The sequence below is a fragment of the Leptinotarsa decemlineata genome, unplaced genomic scaffold (assembly GCF_025532065.1).
Source record: "Leptinotarsa decemlineata unplaced genomic scaffold, Ldec_3_MD MMD2_tig00026340_RagTag_RagTag, whole genome shotgun sequence".
Taxonomy (NCBI): domain Eukaryota; kingdom Metazoa; phylum Arthropoda; class Insecta; order Coleoptera; family Chrysomelidae; genus Leptinotarsa; species Leptinotarsa decemlineata.
The window spans coordinates 11788594-11808076 of NW_027412694.1; the positions used below are offsets into that span (position 1 = coordinate 11788594).

Below are 19483 nucleotides of genomic sequence, written 5' to 3' on the forward strand. Positions count from 1 at the left end.
TGAACAAAAAGGAATTTTTCAATTTCCATCATGAATATATTTTAACAGTTCACTCTTGAAAATCTTTAATGAAAGAGTAGATTTAATTGAATCAGGTAAATCATTGAATTGGACAAAACCTTTAAAAAATGAACTGCTCATACTATTTCTTGTATTTGTTCTATTGATATGAATGTGGCTGTTGTGCCTAGTAGAATGGTGATGAATGTCCTTTTTGAAAGTTATTAATGATAGCAAGTATGGTGGGGTCATTTTAATATTTTATAAATGAAAACCATGGAACAATAGAATAATTTTTTGGATACTGAGAGCCATTGTAGAGCAGATAGCATGGTAGAAATTGGTCTATACCTATTATATTTTAAAATTATTCTCATTTCTCGATTTTGTAGTTTTTGTGTTTGTTGCACTTTGTTCAAATTAAAAGAGAATAAAATAGATGCACAGTAGTCAAAATGGGGTTGGATTATTGATTTATATACAATAATTTTTGTATCTGTTGATAAGTTATTGGCGATTCTTGAGAAAAAATATAATTTTTTTGCAATCTATTTTTCAATATATTTGAAGTGGTCGTTGAATGGTAAGCAATTATCAAGTTGAAATCCCAAATACTTCACTGATGTTATTATTTCTATATGTTTATCTTCAATTTTTATATTTATGTTGTTTGTATTTATTTGATTATATTTGAATTTAGTAGTAATTATCATTGCTTTTGTTTTTTTTTAACGTCAAGTTTCATTTTATTGTTTTTCAGATATTTTTCTACTTTCTCTAGAACTTTATTCATTCTGCCAACATTTTCTTCTAAATTTACTCCAGTACAGGCCAATAAGATATCATCTGCAAATAAGTTGATGAACTCACAGTATGTAAATAATTGAATATCATTCAGATATAGGATGAATAATAGGGTACCAAGCACACTACCTTGTGGCACTCCTATGTGATTTGTTATATATGATGAGTAATAATCGTTCACACGTACTCTCTGTTTCCTATTTGATAAATAATTACTTATCCATTCATAAACCATCCCCTCAATCCCATATCTTCTCAGCTTCTGAAGCAAAATACTTCTATCAATCGTTTCAAAGGCCCTTTTGAAATATAAAAAGACAGCTACAACATATTTACCTTTATCTGTTTCATTAGTAAATTTAGTTAATGATAACTCTAGTGCTGTTTCGCAAGAATGTTTTTTGTCAAAAACCAGATTGATTGCTAAACATGATTTGATTTTTGTCAATAAACTCTAATAATTGATTATATACTGCTATTTCTAAAACTTTCTCTATTGGCGGTAAGGTATTAATAGGTCTAAATTCACTTGCTTTTATAGTGTTTGTAACTTTAGGTATGGGTATAATGGTACTTATTTTTAATAATTCGGCCAATTGACCATTCTGGAGCGATGTATTGATTAAATTGAGGATTGCATGACCAGCTGTTTCAAATACTTGCTTTAACATTTTAGAATTCAAAATTTCATGGATACTACATTTGTTATCTAATGACCCAATTATATCATTCAAATCTCTTAAGGTAATCAATCTGAAGGTGCTGAAGGGCAAATATAAATTATTATCCAAATTGAACCATGGTTCGGAATTCTCAATACCTTGGACTATATGTTGGATGCTGTTTGCAAAGTATAGGTTGAAAGTTTCGGCCATGTCAGGTTCACCTTTTTTAGTACTTCAAATTGGATTGGGTTAGGGAATGTATGATCATTACTATTACAAGGGTTTTTAAGGTTTTCCACATCAAGTGAGAATTATTCTTGTATCTGTCTATTTTGTTATGATAATACTGAACTTTCTTTATTTTCAATGAGTTAACCACATCGTTTCTCAATTTTTTTTAATTTTCCCATCTAATTATTTTTAAATTTTCATCTCCCACCATAGTCACAAATGTTTTATAGGCTTTATCCCGTTTCTTAATGGCAGTGATCAATACCAAAGGGTTTCTAGTGCATTAATGAAATCATTTTTACAGATACCGCACCTGTCCTTTAGGATGGTTCCCATGTCTGAATAAAATGTGTATCTCTGCCAATCTGACTTGCAATGGAATTGATGACTGTGGTGACTCTACAGATGAACACAATTGTTCTTGTCCAGAAGAAACCCATTTCCGGTGTAAAAATGGAGAATGTCTTGATATATCCCAAAGGTGTGACAATGAACCAGATTGTCAAGATAAATCTGATGAAATTGGCTGTGGTAAGTTATATATTGAATAAAAAATATATTGATTATAGTTCAATATTAATATATTCATTGATTTGACACTTTGTTACCCTGAGTACATGTGCTAGGTCAAAACTACAAAAAAAGCAAAACATTACAGAAAAAACAAAACACAATAGATGTAATTTACGTCAACAAAACTTTCATAACACAAATTCATAAAATAAATATATTTTGTTCAACAATCCACAGAAAACTTTTGTACAAATACCTATAAAATATTGTATTGTCTTGGAAAGTAGTTGCATGAAATGGAGTCCTTTATATCAGGCAGATATATCTAGGATAGAAAAACTTTGATATAATGAGCATTCAAGCTCTGATATCAGAGGCCCGATTATGAGTACTTTGATATTCTGCTACTTTTGAATTTATCTTCTTTAAAACACCGCCAAGCTGAAATTGATTTAAGACTTCTTCACAAAGTTATAAATGTTGATATGAACATGTAACACACATGTAACACAACTGATTGACTTCAATGTAAACTCAAGAAGAACCAGAGTGTCGTAGTTGAAGTTCCTTACCATTCTACTAACTATGGCATGGCTTATGAAGAAACTGCTGATTATTATTAATAATTAATTGATTTTTTGTATTCTTAATATTCTATTTCTATATTATTGTACAATTGTTTATTTTTCTCTCACTATTTATTGTTTATTGTAAAGTGGCAAGTCCGTAAATAAATAAATAAATGAACGTCTTACAAACCGAGAAGAATGTCTACTACCAAATGCTTTCAAAATGTCATGCAAAAATTTCTCAAGACTGTATGTAGCAACACTTCTATAGGAGTAGTTTATTTGCCTCAATCTTGAAACGTTTTTCTGACTCAATTTTTCTGATAGATGACAAGCAAGTTATTATAACAGTTTATTGCAGTAAATAGTAAAGCATCTAAAATGAGCCGTTTTACGCGGGGGAATTCTTAATAGGTTCCCATAGTGGATATCTCTACCATGAATATCCGAATTTGTGACAAATATATTTCATATTTCTATGGGAAAAAGTGAAACATTTCAAGATAAATATCGAAAGTTCAGTCAAGAAAATTGGTTTACGAGAAGAAAATCCGGGCTAATAGGCTATGACCGAATGGATCCTGAAGTACGAAATGTTTCGTATCAAAGTCTCAGCAACGACTGAGTTGATGAGACTTTCGTCCTCGCAGTTGAAGCACATACTTCATATGGTGACTGTCACAGTAGCAGTCATTTGGTACTTCAGTTTCCATTCACCATAGCCTACCAACCCGGATTTTGTTCTCTTTAATCGTGACTCCTGCCGTGAAAGTCGATGTTTTTATATTATATATTATTTTTCTCAGCTATGCCGAATTGCACAGCAAAGCACGGAAAAGACTTTGTCAACTGTAAGTTCACCACTACTTGTATACACAAAGACTGGTTTTGTGATGGGGATGATGACTGTTGGGATAATTCAGATGAAACTAATTGTACCATTGTGAATCAAGTATGTGAGAACGGACAATTTCGTTGTGCTAATGGAGCTTGTGTAAATATAACAGTCCGTTGTAATGGTGTACCTGATTGCAATGATATGGACAGTAATGAAGGAATTAGTTCAGACGAAATCAATTGTGGAGTAGGTATGAAAATTATTTTCTATTTACCTGAACTTATTCTATTGTAATATGATTGATATAACGAACTGAAATAATTTGTAGATCACATGCAGTGCCGTTATGATCAATTTTTGTGTGAGAGTGGCTCCACATGTATACCCCTATCTTTGTATTGTAATGGTGTTCCAGAATGCCCAGATCAAAGTGACGAGTTGAATTGTAGTGAGTTATCTTACATATTACATAATAATAACATAAGAAGTAGGAACCCAGAGCTTACTAACGTTTTCTGAATATCAAAAATGAGAAAATCTTCAAATCAAAATTTAGTTACTTTGAATAGAGACGCCAGGTTAATGTTAATATTATTTTCATATTTTTTTATAGTTTTATTTATAAAAAAAAAACAATTGTGTCTTATTCTGAACTATTTTTCCACAAAAAAATTAACCCAGGGTTTCAACGGAATTTACTATGATGATCTTACCAAGAAAATTTTCAGTCACATCTAAAGAACTCAATCAGTGAAAAATGCTTTACCCACAAATTCACAATTTCAGAGCAACAGTGCCGATCAGATAACTTTCAATGTGGCAGTAACGAATGCATACCCAGATCCTGGCAATGTGATGGTAATCCAGATTGCGCTGATCAGTCTGACGAAAGCGACCATTGCCAAGAAACTACATGCACCGATTATGAATTTAGGTGTAACAATACTGGAAGGTGTATACCGTTAAAATGGGTTTGCGATGGAGAAGACGATTGCCAAGATAATACTGATGAACATATATTACAAGGTAACCCATATCGTATATGTCATATCAAGTAGATCTCATTATCGAATATTGGTTTTTATAATTAAAATAATGAAGGGTATTCAACCTGTATAAGCTTGCAGGACAAACTCAATGTCAGCAATGAATAGTCTGTTTTTCAGAGGACAAGTGGAATTTAAAAAACCACCTGGTTTTTTGAGAAACAACAAAATTATTCACACATTCAAATAAGCGCTATTGCAGCATAGCAAAAAAGATGATATATTTTTATATATGTGTTTGAGTGCGTCTGTATCTATACTTATTAAAGTACATTACAAGTACATTATGTATTATATTTTTAATGAACGTTTGTACATTAGGGTAACCTAAAGCACCTGAAGTTGAATTCGGTTTAAAAAAATACTTTTCAGGTTGCACATTCAATAATTGCAATGAAAATCAGTTCCGCTGTTCAGATGGACAGTGCATAGGAAAAATATATTATTGCGACGGAGACCGCGAATGTATAGATGGATCCGACGAACCTGACGACTGCTATAAAACCTGCTCCACCGGCGAATACCAATGCGACAATGACAATTGCATTTTGGAGAGTATGAAATGTGATGGAACAGATGACTGTGGAGATGGTAGCGATGAAGGCAAACATTGCGAGAAAACCGAGGACCAATACTGTAAGAAAAAAGGATGGTTTCATTGTGATAATGGCGTATGTATCAATGATACCTTGTTGTGCAATGGGGAGAATAATTGCGGAGATTTTTCCGACGAAAATAAATGCGGTAAGTAAAACAATTATATCTTAACTACTTCTTGAGACATAAGATAGAAAGGTTGATATAGATTTCATTTCAAATTTGTTCCATCTCTTCCAGGAATTGATGAATGTTCTGCCACACCATCTCCTTGCGCTCAAATTTGCGTAGATAAACCCGTCGGATACGAATGTATGTGTAAATTGGGCTTCAGAGTTAGTTCCAAAGATCCTAAACACTGTGACGATGTCGACGAATGTTTGCAAAAACCTTGTAGTCAGATTTGCAGAAATACTCGAGGTTCATACCACTGTAGTTGTCACAAAGATTACATACTACAATACGATAAAAAATCCTGCAAGGCTAATTCCACTATTAAGGTTAATCTGATTTTAGCAAATAGGTATTATATTAGGGAAGTAGATTTGACAGGAACCAGTACACTCTTAGCTCATAATTTGACAAATGGAGTAGCTCTGGATTATGATTGGTTAAGTCAGTGCATATATTGGTCAGACGTGACAAAGTTTGGATCTTCAATAAAACGGCTCTGTGATTATAAGAAAAACTCGACGGAGGTAGAGATACTTCACTCTCCAACACTACAGAATCCAGATGGTTTAGCAGTTGATTGGATTGGGAGAAACTTGTATTGGTGTGATAAGGTTTGTGTGATTTTTTTCAATTGACTTGAGCCTGCTGGTTTTTTTTTTACAATTTTCTCGTATTTTTCAGGGTCTGGACACAATCGAAGTGTCAAGCTTGGATGGAAAATATCGAAGAGTGTTGCACTCAAAGGGCTTGGAGGAACCGAGAGCTATAGCATTAGATCCTACAAAAGGCTATATGTACTGGACTGATTGGGGATTCAGAGTGCATATCGGTAAGGCCGGTATGGACGGTTCAGACCCTAAATTGATAGTTACATCAAATCTTGGATGGCCTAATGCGCTAACTATTTCGTATGAAACAAACGAACTATACTGGGCTGATGCTCGTGAAGACTATATAGCAGTGTCAGACTTGGATGGGAAAAATGTCAAAATAATAACGAGTCGGCAAAAGAATCCTAATGTACAGCTGCACCATGTATTTTCTATAGATGTTTGGGAGGACAATATTTATTGGACTGATTGGGAGACAAAAACTATAGAGAGGTTAGTTACGTTTTTGACATCATTTTTCTATAGAAATATAAAAAATTATTTTCCTTTCCATATTAAAAAGTAATTCTGTTCCAAATGTATGGATTTAAGTTTGAAAGGTCGGTTGAATTTTTTTTCGAGTAAGTAAATAACTCACTCATTATCACAATTGACTAGTGATCTTGAAAACTTTTATATGTAACTCAATATATCTTTCAATAATATTTGAATTCATATTTAAAAACACTTATTTGGTGTCTGTAATCCGTCACAATACCATATTGTTTTATTAACTTGACCTTAATTTACTATTGAATCAATCATCGATTGCGTTTCACATTCCCTACTTATTGAAAAACTAAGTTGTTATGGCATAAAGGGCACTTCTCTGAAACTCCTTCGTTCATATCTTACAAACAGATTTCAGTGTGTTGAGCTAAACAATGTAAAATCTGATTTCAAAAAAATCGAGCATGGCGTCCCTCAAGGTTCAATCTTGGGACCTTTCTTATTTATTGTGTATATAAATGACTTATGCCTCGCCATAGCACCTACTAAATGTTTTCTATTCGTTGACGACACAACAATTATTTGCTCAAGCAAGTCTTACACTAACTTGAAAGACTCCGTCATCACAGTACAAAACTCAGCTAAGCTTTGGTTCACGAAGAATAAACTCAAATTGAATGAAAGAAAAACCCAAAATTTGATTGTCTCCACAAATTCAAATTATCGCGAGGGGCAAATGTATCGTTTCTAGGCATTACAATTGATGACAAATTAAGCTGGAGAAATCATCTTGACCTTGCTGTTCGCAATTTTCTTGTGCTCTCTTCGTTCTGAGAAGGTTAAAACATGTAACGAACCCTTATATTATGAGAATATCTTACTTTTCCCTTTTTCATTCTGTACTTTCGTACGGTATTCTCCTTTGGGGAAACTCTACTAACGCAATTGCTGCTTTCAGATGCCAGAAAAAAGACACGCATCTTGGCTAACCTGGGATACAGAGACCACTGCCATCAATTTTTTATTCGTCTGGGTATTATGCCTCTTCCTACTTTATATATTTATACTGTTCTGCTAGAAATACATCGCAATAAAGATACTTTACTAAAAAACTCCGACATCCATAACCACAATACCAGATCAGCTGACTTACTAAATACTCGTCATCACAGGTTATCTTTAAGCCGCAGAAACTCCCTAAATCTGAATTTATATAACATTCTCCACCACTCTATCAAAATATTGGAATTCAAAAAATTTAAATCAGTCCTAAAAAATACCTACTAGACAATTGTTTTTACAGTATCAATGAGTATATGGACTCAGTTAGGTACTTTAAGCCTTATGAGCTATCATAAGTACGGTTAATCATGATCTTTTATTGTATTTTAATATATATTGCACATGTCTAAATTTTAAATCTTATACTATATGTTGATAATCTGTTACTTGCCATAAATGTATAAACTACATAATCTGGTCAAATAAACTACTACTACTACATCATTGAATCAAAAGTGTTTGAAGGTGGTTGACAATGTTTCGTGGTGCATTTCATTAGTTCGGACTTCCATTGTTTAATATGATATAAATTGATTTGAAATCCCTGAAAGAATCTATAAAAAATAAAAAGAATAAAAAGATTAGCTGAAAAATAACAATTATATCCAGCAAAAAAAAACCATCACACTTCGGGTGGTGACCCGAAGATGATTGTGGATACTAACAATCGAAACGTCGTGAAGTAACTTGGCTTGGAATATTTTAATTTTTCATTTTCAGCTCGTGTTAATAGTTCAATTTTTGATTGTTGTTTGTATTTTATTTCATTGTAATTTCAGTTTTTTTTTGCTCAATATAATTGTTATTTTTCAGTTAAACTTTTTATTCTTTATAGATTCTTTCAGGGATTTCAAATCAATGTATATCATATTAGACAGTGGAAGTTCGACCTAATGAAATGCAAAGTCAAAAGTAGTTCACTTGTCACTGTAAACTCCTGAACAAATCCAATAGTTTGTTAGACTAATCGAAAAAAAATGTTTGAAATACACAAATATAAAATACATGTCACCATTAATAAATATTGTACATGAATAAATACCATAGTCGAAACTATAAAAAAAAATGAAAACAAAGCATTATATCACATTTGAGAATTCCTTTGCGGAATAATATACTCTATTTAACAAATATTCGGATAATAAGTAATTTCACAGATGTACATTTGTCAGTTTTTTCAAATCAAAAATTTAATAGTAATTAAATTGGATTAATTATCCTTGAATTATCAAAAGTGCTTCAATATATCCTAGAAGATAATTTAGTTTCAAGAAAGTATCCCGTATATTCAAAAGCCACAAAGAAGTTCCAACTTGTCATATTAGACATTTTATTTGAAATCAGATGGAGAGATATAAAACGAGAAGTTCCATGGTAGTAGTAGTAGTAGTAGTTTATTTGACCAGATTATGTAGTTTATACATTTATGGCAAGTCACAGCAAATTCACAGTCATATTAGTTAAATTAAAATTAAAAAAAATATATATATAATTAAAAGAACAATTTACGTCTAGTAACAGATTATCAATATATAGTATAAGATTTAAAATTCAGACATGTGCAATAAATATTAAAATACAATAAAAGATCATGATTAACCGTACTTATGATAGCTCATAAGGCTCAAAGTACCTAACTGAGTCCATATACTCATCGGTACTGTAAAAGCAATTGTCTAGTAGGTAGTTTTTTAGGACTAATTTGAATTTTTTGAATTCCAATATTTTGATATAGTGGTGGAGAATGTTATATAGATTCAGATTTAGGGAGTTTCTGCGGCTTAAAGATAAACTGTGATGACGAGTATTTAGTAAGTCAGCTGATCTGGTATTGTGGTTATGGATGTCGGAGTTTTTTTAGTAAAGTATCTTTATTGCGATGTATTTCTAGCAGAACAGTATAAATATATAAAGTAGACAGAGGCATAATACCCAGACGAATAAAAAATTGATGGCAGTGGTCTCTGTATCCCAGGTTAGCCAAGATGCGTATGGCTTTTTTGTGGCATCTGAAAGCAGCATAATCAATGGATGATTCATTAGACATATCTTCGAATGAACTCATACAAATGAACTATATTTATGATTTCATAACTTTTTCAAAGGGAGAAAATGTGTTATTTAAAAACTTCTGGATAAAAAGATTCAGTTATTTTAGAAAAAAAGAAAAATATTACATTATTGACAGAACAAAATAGTTCCCTTCAACAAAATTATGATTTTATTAAATTCCATTTTGTTGATGAGGACAGTATTAGAGACAGTATAGAAAAATTGTTTCAGAATATCGAAATTATAAAGGATGTTTCAGCCAAGAATAATGCTCAAATCACCAAAAAAAATGTGTTACCCCTCCACAACAACAAAATAATAAACAAACCATCTTAATAAAACCGAAGCAGGGGCAACCATCAGCAAAAACAAACGAGATTTGTAAAATTGTATAAACGTAACTAAACTTGACATTGGAATGAGTTCTGTTGAAAATACATACATTTGTGGAATAGAAATTCAGTGTAGAAATGAAGAAGAGAAGAACAGACTTCAAGGAGAGATGTGCAAAAAGATATCATATCAATATAAAACCAATTCTTAACCATAATCAATTCATTAATGAAGATCATTTTAACATTCAGTTTCTGAAATTTTTTGAAAAAAGGCAATCTTATACAATATATGTTGAGGTTGATGGTAAACTCGTCAAGAAAATGTTTGACCATAATAATGTAAAACTTTATATTGGATGACACTGTTTAAAAATTAACACAGTGTAAAAAATGCTACCGATTCCAACATAATCCTACAAATCTAGGAATGATACCATTTATCCATGTTGCAGTGGAACACATGAATTAAAATTCTGTAACAATAATAGTGCGCCAAAATGAAATAACTGCCAATATTATTTCAACAGTCAGTTCAAAACAAATACCGATCCTAATTTGTTAAAACTGCATGATGTTTTTCCACTATATTTCTGTAATGAAGTTGACGTTAAGTTATCAAATTCAAATCGTCATCACTATGGTTATGATTCTACTTTTAGTATTGGCTACAGTGAAAGTTACAGATCTTGGCTTCACCGGAATTTAAAGTAAATCATTACTAATTCCAATTGTTTTATATCAAGAACTCTTTTCAGTGTGTTTGAAGACCCTACTGGTCTATTGTCAAAATCCATGCTTATGACAAAAAACATCCACTTTTTCTTGTGATAAAACAATATTCTTAAAAAAAGAACTGTCGGAAAATATACTGATATATTGGAAATAGAACAACCAACTTCATCTTGCTAGTTGCACTTTGAGCTTCTAGATCTTCTTCTTCTAAATCTTATGAACCCAAATTCGACCATAGCTACGGAATTTCAATCAATAATTAGTAAATAGTAGTCAGTCAGATTGTTAACTTTTGATATAAATACCAAGTTTGTATGTGGCAGTTGCAGGAATACGGTTCAACTGACTTGCTGTGTAATTTTTATAATAGATAGGATAACTTGGTCAATAAAGATTTATTTATCAAGGAGGTAAAAATCAAAATAGGATTCCAAAAGTAAATAACGAAAAAACAGTAATACAAACTGAATATTTACCAATGAAACTATACAACCAAATACCAGTGGAATGGAAGTATTAAACAACTATAAAATTAAAATACTTACTAAAACAATCATTACTATTGAATCCACTATATGATATAAATTAATTTTTTTCTTCATTCATGGGTCTGAATAATTATGTTTTGCTTGTCAAGAATGTGGACTACATATTTTGTGATAAATGTTTCCATGTTTTCCATCTATATGCCTCTAAATTTAAAACTTTTCATATATGTATGTGTGTGACTAGTTTTATATATGTAAATATTTAATTTTTAATACACTAACATATTTTTTTTATTCTTAAATATTTTAATTTATGACGTACCTTAACGAAAAACTGTTGTGTGACTGTTGTAACATACTGTTTTCTGTAAACATTTTTGAAGGTGAATAAATATCTTATCAAGTGATTTTCTGGTGATTATCTGGAAAACGAATCTCTGGATTTATAGTATATATGAAGTCAATTCCAATGGTGTAAAAACTAAATAGTTACCGAACGTCGGCAGTTTCTTTTTATGGCATAGGCGATGTGGTATAATTACCAGGACTAATCATTATTTTTATGTGGAAGGTTTTATATGTTAATAACTAGTAAATTTATCAGACCCGGTACATTAATTAGTCTTTTATTCAGCTGTTCGGATTGACTTTGTATAGACTATATTGGATTTTCCGATGATGCTACCTGAAAATTTAAAAATAGTTTTAGGAGCTCCAGTACCTCCACAGCTCACAATATGCCTTTGGAAAAACCCATGACAAGACAGACAGTTGAAAAATATTTCAATGTAGAAGATTTCATATACGGTTTCAATTTACAGTGTCTTCTTATCAATATTCTTACCCTACAAATACCTAAAGTACTAAAATAAACATGGCATTATCGACTATACTTTTTTTATCTGGAACGCTCTAAATTTTTAAAACTATCTGAATGAGGAACTGAAGTTATTTAATAAATTGAAAGAAAAAACTTTTTGGAAATATTAGTTTCGAAAAACAAATTTTTCAAAATATTTTTTTTATTTTCTTCAATTAATATCCAAATTTCATTTCAGGTGCAACAAACACACAGGCCAAGACTGTAAAACCATTCTTTCATTAGTTCATCGACCGATGGATGTCAAGGTTGTTCATCCATTCAGACAACCAGCAGTTAAAAAAAGTCCCTGTTCAACAGCAAACTGTTCAGTTCTGTGCCTGTTGACTCCTAAAGAACCGTTTTATAAATGTGCTTGCCCAGAAAACTACCTCCTGGGCCAAGATGGTCGCAGTTGTATAGCCAATTGTACTTTGGCCCATTTCGAATGTAAATCGAGTTACAAATGCATTCCTTTCTGGTGGAAGTGTGACACCCAGGACGATTGCGGAGATGGCAGTGATGAGCCAGCGGATTGTCCAAAGTTCAATTGCATGCCTGGTCAGTACCAGTGTAAGAATGGGCACTGTATCCATCCTTCGGATCTGTGCAATGCCAAGGATGACTGCGGCGATAAGTCAGATGAAAGTGATTGTGGCAATTATACTTGTCTCAATACACAATTTAGGTAAGTTAGACCAATATTTTTTATTTATTATGTTCTGTATTTTATCAAATTGGAAAATTCACAGAGCCAAACATATACAATTTATAGTTTGAAAAGAAGGAAATATATTTAATTATGTAGACGGGAAATAATACTTTTTTTTTGAAGAAACAAATACAAATTCAGCTAGCAGCAGGATGTCATGCAGTGAGAGGTGTTGCAAGATATTTTTATACTACTATTACAAGATCAGTTTATTTTGCACAAATTGAGTCCTATTAACGTTATGGAGTTTGTTTCTGGTAAAATTGTGCACAATTATGTTTCAATATGGTATTCTCTCTACAAAAAAATCCATCAGATATTTATGCAAGACTAGCTACAGGGATTCATGCCGCCCATTATTTGTGAAGCAAAAAATTCTGGCCTTAGTATGTCTTTTTATTTTGGAAACAGTGTGTCTTATCCACAAAAATATAAAAATCAATTTAATAGTACCTCAACTTATAGTACACGTCAGTCTTACTTCATTTCCCTTCCAACACCTACTCTAGCCCTTACACAAAATTCTATTATTTTCAATAGCAAGAAGTTATTTAATCACCTTCCCATAAATTTAAGGAGAATATATAATGAAAAAAAATTCAGAAAGAAAGTAAAAGGATTCCTTGTTGGGATGCCCTATTATAGCGTGGATGAATTCTACCAAGGCTCTATCGAGTAATTGGCACGTAGCTTTGTGTAAATAAGTTATTGAAATCAACACGAAATGGCAATCAATGTTCATTATGTAGCATTATATATTTACTCAATATTCATATATTTATGTACTTATATTTATATCTGTTCAGCTGGGCTTAATATTGTTCCGTTCATATACTCTGCTCTTGTCTCATTAGCATTATTTTATAGCTTATATTTGTTAATTTAATGTCCCATATACACGTTTTAATTTACTAGACTTTGCCAATAAGATGTTCAGATCTTCGGTAATAAAGCATATTTTGATTTGATTTAATTTGAACTCGACCTAACTATTCAATATAAGTCAAGTAGATACTAGGTGTGAAAAATTCAGAAAAAATGATTTTTTCAATTGAGCAAAGCTAATTCCTAAATTTCAACCTTGAAAGGATTGATACTGGATTAAAATTACCACAATTAACGGTATGGTTTGGTAATTCAAACAAAACAAGGCTTTGAGTTGCTTTTACCGGAATTCTTAATAACATAGTAAGTAACAGATCCGAATAGTTAAGAACACATGCCAAGATTTTGTCTAGAAATAACAGATCTTTCAAAGTCCTACGTTCCTCTAGAGTGACTAGATTCATCATAGACAAGATTGTATTATATTCGTAAGTATTTCACTCAAATCCCAATGTGTACGAACATATACGTAAAAATCTAAAAATCAGAGACAGTACAGTTGATGCATATTCTAGAATCGATCTGACATAGGCAAGATATATTGTTTTTAATGAGTTTATATTCAAACTTGCATAATTGGCTAGCTGTACCAGTAAAACAGGCCAAAATATGATTTATGTATCTGTACCAGTACAAGAAACTGCTAATTGATTGAATTGAAGGGGTTATATTTTTTTTTATAGAGTTACTTCCTTCCTTTCTTTGGAAGACTTCCTCATCCTTCTTTATGTATCAAGATGGATAGTAGAAAGCCAAAAACTTTCTTTCCCAAAAATGCTAATTGATTATTATAGATTTTATTCTCTAAATTATATCCATGAAAATTTCAGCTAGCAAAGTACTCAACTGGTTTTTCATGAGTACAACTTTTCATGGAATTGAAAATAATTTTCAGATAGACAAATTTAAGTAAATCTGAAATTTTCTGTTTTATTAGAGGTTTTACGTGGTCTTTGTCTAAGAGACGCTCAACCAGCTCGATTGTTTCAATTGGCGGAATACTGGGAAATAAACTTTGGACATCAAATGATAATAATTTAGCGTTATCATGCGTAATCATTAATTGATATCAAATCAAAATATACTTTATTGTCGAAAAAGTCTAGTTTTGTTGACAAAGTAAAAGATACACAGTACAGAAATAAAATATCGGCAGAAGTACACACAGGCATATAAAATGTATATGCCTGAATATGTATTATACTGAATTGCGGTTTGAAATTACCAGAGGTTTGGATCAACTTTTTGAGCATCTCTGAGATTTTTACGGATGGTTCTGTTACAAACGACACCACAGGTCAAATCAGGACATTGGTTTTATGTTATTTAATGAAATGAATACAGTTTGGATTTGGTTGTGGATTCAATATCACTGTCCTGCATTTATCATTTCCATTCACAACCATTCATATTGTCTTGAGGGTTTCCTTTACCTCTTTTAGAGTTTTGCCTATATAGTTGTTTTTTTTGTAACGCAATAACCATTCGACCTTTATCTGCGACATGCTTATTAGAAATAGTACCTCACAGAACCAGCTCCATTTCAATACCTAAATATTCAATGCTTGCAGAATGAATATATGATTTGATGTTATAACTGAGGCCTTTTTCATTTTGTGTGAACTCTTTGTCAGTTAGATTTACAAATTTATTAAAAAACTAATGGTTAGAATAGTTAGTATTGTATTCTATTTCAGTGGGCACAAAAATTACACGAATATATTTCAATGAAACTATTCAGAAAATCTGAAAACCTTCATAACATTAATCTTTGCCTGTCAATTTTTCAAGGTGCGAGGGCAACGCTACAGTACCTATGATGTGCATACCTTCGAAACAGAGATGTAATAATCACACAGACTGTCCCCTTGGCGAAGATGAACAAAACTGTCCCGTAGCGACGTGTCCCATAAACCAATTCAAGTGTGCCAACCACAAGTGTATACCTGACGTTTGGGTTTGCGATAAAGATAATGACTGCACAGATAACTCTGACGAGGAACAAGATTGCGACAGCAGAACTTGCGGACCCCACCATTTTCGATGCAACTCTGGGAGGTATGAGTAATCAGTTAATATTGTATGATGTTTCTTTGAATTTCTTTTATTTGTAAGGTGTATTCCACATTCTTGGTTATGTGATGGGGATCTTGATTGTGCCGAAGGTGAAGATGAACCAAAAACATGCAGTCATCCAGATTATCACACTTGCGCACCAACTTACTTCCAATGCAAGAACAATAAGTGTATTCCAGGAAGATGGAGATGTGATTATGAAGAGGATTGTGGAGATGGATCAGATGAAGAGGGTATGATTTTCTATGATGTATCTCAATATGTATATTATAAAATTAGGTATTCCAAACCAAGATGACGCCTGTTGAGCACAAATCTTCTTCATTCTCTTTGTTTCTACTTCATGTATTTCAAGAGATTATTTATATTTTGAAGTATTTCACGAATCTGTAAAAAAATATATGTTAAGTAATGTAATATTGGAAATATGTAATGGAATTGGCCGATACTTGAATGACCATTATAACGAATTTGAGGAACACTTCAATGTGAGATTTCCACCAAACAGTTTACAATACCACAACATATTTCACTAGACAATAACTTCTCCAGTTGAATTCTGCCTACTTATTGCTTCATACATTAACAAATTGTATTACTTATGTACATGTAATATAATTAAATTACCTGAGTTTACATATAAACTAATTACCAATTTCAACATTAGGAAACAAATTTAATCAAAGGACGTTGCTCAATCATATTTGCTCATTCAGTAAATGTTCTGCATTCTTGAATCTATTGATTAAAAACATTCCAAAACATTTAGTTTCAAATCTATCTCTTCCAAGTGTAACATGTCATAGTCAAGATTGAACTGATGCCCTTCTGCCAGAATTGTAAATATAGAATTGGTCTTCAATTTGAAGAAACCATTCCTACTCTCTCCATTCGGTTAGTATAAAGTTGATCTGTCTGATCTAACCAACACTGAAGTTTTTTCTTTATCGTTTTCAATAAATTTTCTTTCTGTGACATCTACTGTTATTTCTTGAAGTTCCACATACTTGGTTCATAGTTTTTTGGAATGAATAGAGTTGATAAAATACAGCCCTGAAAATAATTTTTCGACAGTGGAATATTCAATAGACTGTGAAGAATACTATTGAATGCTACTACTTTATTTTGAGGAATTATGTATGGCTTATGGAAAATTGTAAGATCTTTTTTATTATCAATTTCAGTTATAGTCAAGTCTAGAAAATGTTTTCAGTTATTCAATTAGGATTTCTGGGAAATGAATTTTGGACATCAATTAATTTTAATTGGTTTTGTTATGTTTTTAGTATTATTAACTAAATCGCGGATTGAAAGCCATGGTTTGAAAAGCTATTCCATTGTTTTTTTAATTTTCATGTGTTTATTTACAAATTCTTCTGCTGAACAATATTTGTACATTGCATTACTTCCTTTTTTTTTAGCAGTCGATTAAAAGGGCTGCAAAATATTGTTGATGTGAGAATAAATGATTTCACTTCTTTAAATTAACTTGATTGACACTGTCATACTCAAATCCTGTGTAATAGGTCAATTTTGTAGTTTTACTATAATACAATCATTTATCAGTCCAGTAAGAGAATTTTCAGACTTGCACTTCAGATCAGACTTCTATTTTTTTTTTTATCTACTCTATTTTTTCAGTCCATGTCATTTTTTATTTTTTGCTAAAGGATTGAGAGACATGACCCATGTTTTGGTATTGATACCAATGGGAGTTATTCTTATATTTTGAAGCGTTTGTTTTTTTTAAGAAAAAAGCAAACACTGCTTTCTTAGAGTGGAATCTTTCAGAAATTCCATTCACATCGCAGATAAACACGTTTCTCGTTGTTTTCTTGACAACTGATTTACGTGAGAAGAAAAGATGCCCTTGCAACTAAAGCGTACTACAATCTTGATGAATATTACAATGGAACTTTGCTGTGGTAAGGTGAATTAGTGATGTTGGGTTAATGATAAAAATTTACTCGGTCACATATTTCATGAACTCCACAACCGATAATAATGCAAGTTATTGGCATTATGTTGAATATACCTTGTTATAAAATTGTTTTTGCTTTGACAAATCACTAACATTCCACTAATTCTGATTCTGGTTAAACATTAAAAATATAACATGTTATGGAATCAGCCTATACCTCATGAAAATCCATAACATATTCAAGAAACACTTTATTGAGATGTTCATCAAACAGTTTTACAAAAACGCCACGCAGATGTGTCTTTACTGACACTCCTGAAGAAGCTATACAATAACGTGTTGCGTTTGTGCAAAACTGTTTGGTGAAAATCTCACAATAAAGTGTTCCTCGAATAAAGAATATAACAAATATTTAAACGTAAATAGTATATGATTACCTACCTTAGGGTTGCCATTTTGGATTTATTCTACATATTATTGGAATGTCTAATATGTATGGTACTAATGTAAACATTCTTCTTTCGTTCAAGTCATCTAATTTGTTTCTCATCTCAAATTATGCATTAACGACAACACTGAATTCATTTACATACTTCCGCATTTCAGGAGTTTAATACTTAATAAAAACAAACAATTATATAAATATATAATGTTTTATTTCAATTCCAATTTTTTTTGGCAGAACTATTCAGTTCCTCAACTTATGGTCAAGAAATATACTGGTGGCGGTGAAATTATAAATATTTGACATTTTTTATGTGAATGAATACTTTCTTCATATTTGAAAGTAACAGAAAATTTATTTCATTATATTATTCAAAAAGTACTTCCTATTTACAGGTTGCGTTCCACGAAATTGTTCCGAGTCCGAGTTCCGATGTACCAATGGAAAGTGCATTCGTGGCAGTATGAAATGTGATGGTGAATATCAGTGTGAAGATCGATCTGATGAAGCTGGCTGTACCACTCAGTGCAAAAACAATGAATTCCAATGTTCTGACCCCAAAATATGCATATTTTTGTAAGTTATTGATTATAATGAAAATTACGGTTCGAAGACTTTATTATCAAATTCAGTTTCATGAATAAAAGTCTAAGGAATAGTCCCTTGAATTTTCGCCGAATGTTAAATAAACACTCTGTATATTAATTTTTTTAATACATTTCAAGTTTGAGTTTCCCTATTATAAATAGGAAGGATGGCAGAGAAAGATGGGTAAAGAATTATTAAAAATCAAATAAAAAGTTCTGCAAACTATTCTACATAATTCATATGAGATTGCTTCCAATTTTAGAGCTTGGAAATGTGATGGTGAGGTAGACTGCCCAGATGGATCTGATGAAACAAATTGCACCGAATCGTGTGTTCATAACGGTTTCAAATGTCATAATGGTTTCTGCATCAATGAACAATGGCGTTGTGATGGTCAAAATGATTGCGAAGACGGTTCTGATGAGCTCAACTGCTTTTCAAATGCTTGTCCAGCTGGAAGATTCAGGTGCAAGAACCATCGTTGTGTACCTATAAATTTCCTTTGTGATGGAAAAAATCAGTGCGGAGATGGAAGTGATGAAGACAAACATATTTGTAAGAGGTGAGTCGGTAAAGATTAATCAGTCTTATAAGTGAAAGATAGAGCTGGAACTTCTGGCGTAGAATAAATCAAAACAAGCACTGCTTCCAAATATAAAAACTACAGTACAACTCAGGAGATGAGGAAGACTACTTCATTTCCTGAATTCATGAAGTTGGTTGGTGAAATGCAACAAGCGTCAAAAAGAGAGTTGTAGTTCTGGTGTTTGGGAGCAGTGCTTGTTTTGAAC

General features: G+C 31.9%; 1 protein-coding gene across 1 annotated transcript in view; it reads left to right on the forward strand.

Moving 5' to 3' along the window:
- Positions 1–19483, forward strand: part of LRP1 (LDL receptor protein 1) — a 97574-nt gene that overhangs the window by 62985 nt on the left and 15106 nt on the right. Inside the window, exons 19-30 of the mRNA XM_074183572.1 lie at positions 2005–2231; positions 3589–3870; positions 3949–4068; positions 4407–4646; positions 5039–5410; positions 5504–6048; positions 6119–6540; positions 12265–12753; positions 15454–15720; positions 15778–15971; positions 18500–18680; positions 18955–19254. Of these exons, the coding sequence (XP_074039673.1) occupies positions 2005–2231; positions 3589–3870; positions 3949–4068; positions 4407–4646; positions 5039–5410; positions 5504–6048; positions 6119–6540; positions 12265–12753; positions 15454–15720; positions 15778–15971; positions 18500–18680; positions 18955–19254 (3639 nt within the window). The remainder of the gene's footprint in view (positions 1–2004; positions 2232–3588; positions 3871–3948; positions 4069–4406; positions 4647–5038; positions 5411–5503; positions 6049–6118; positions 6541–12264; positions 12754–15453; positions 15721–15777; positions 15972–18499; positions 18681–18954; positions 19255–19483) is intronic.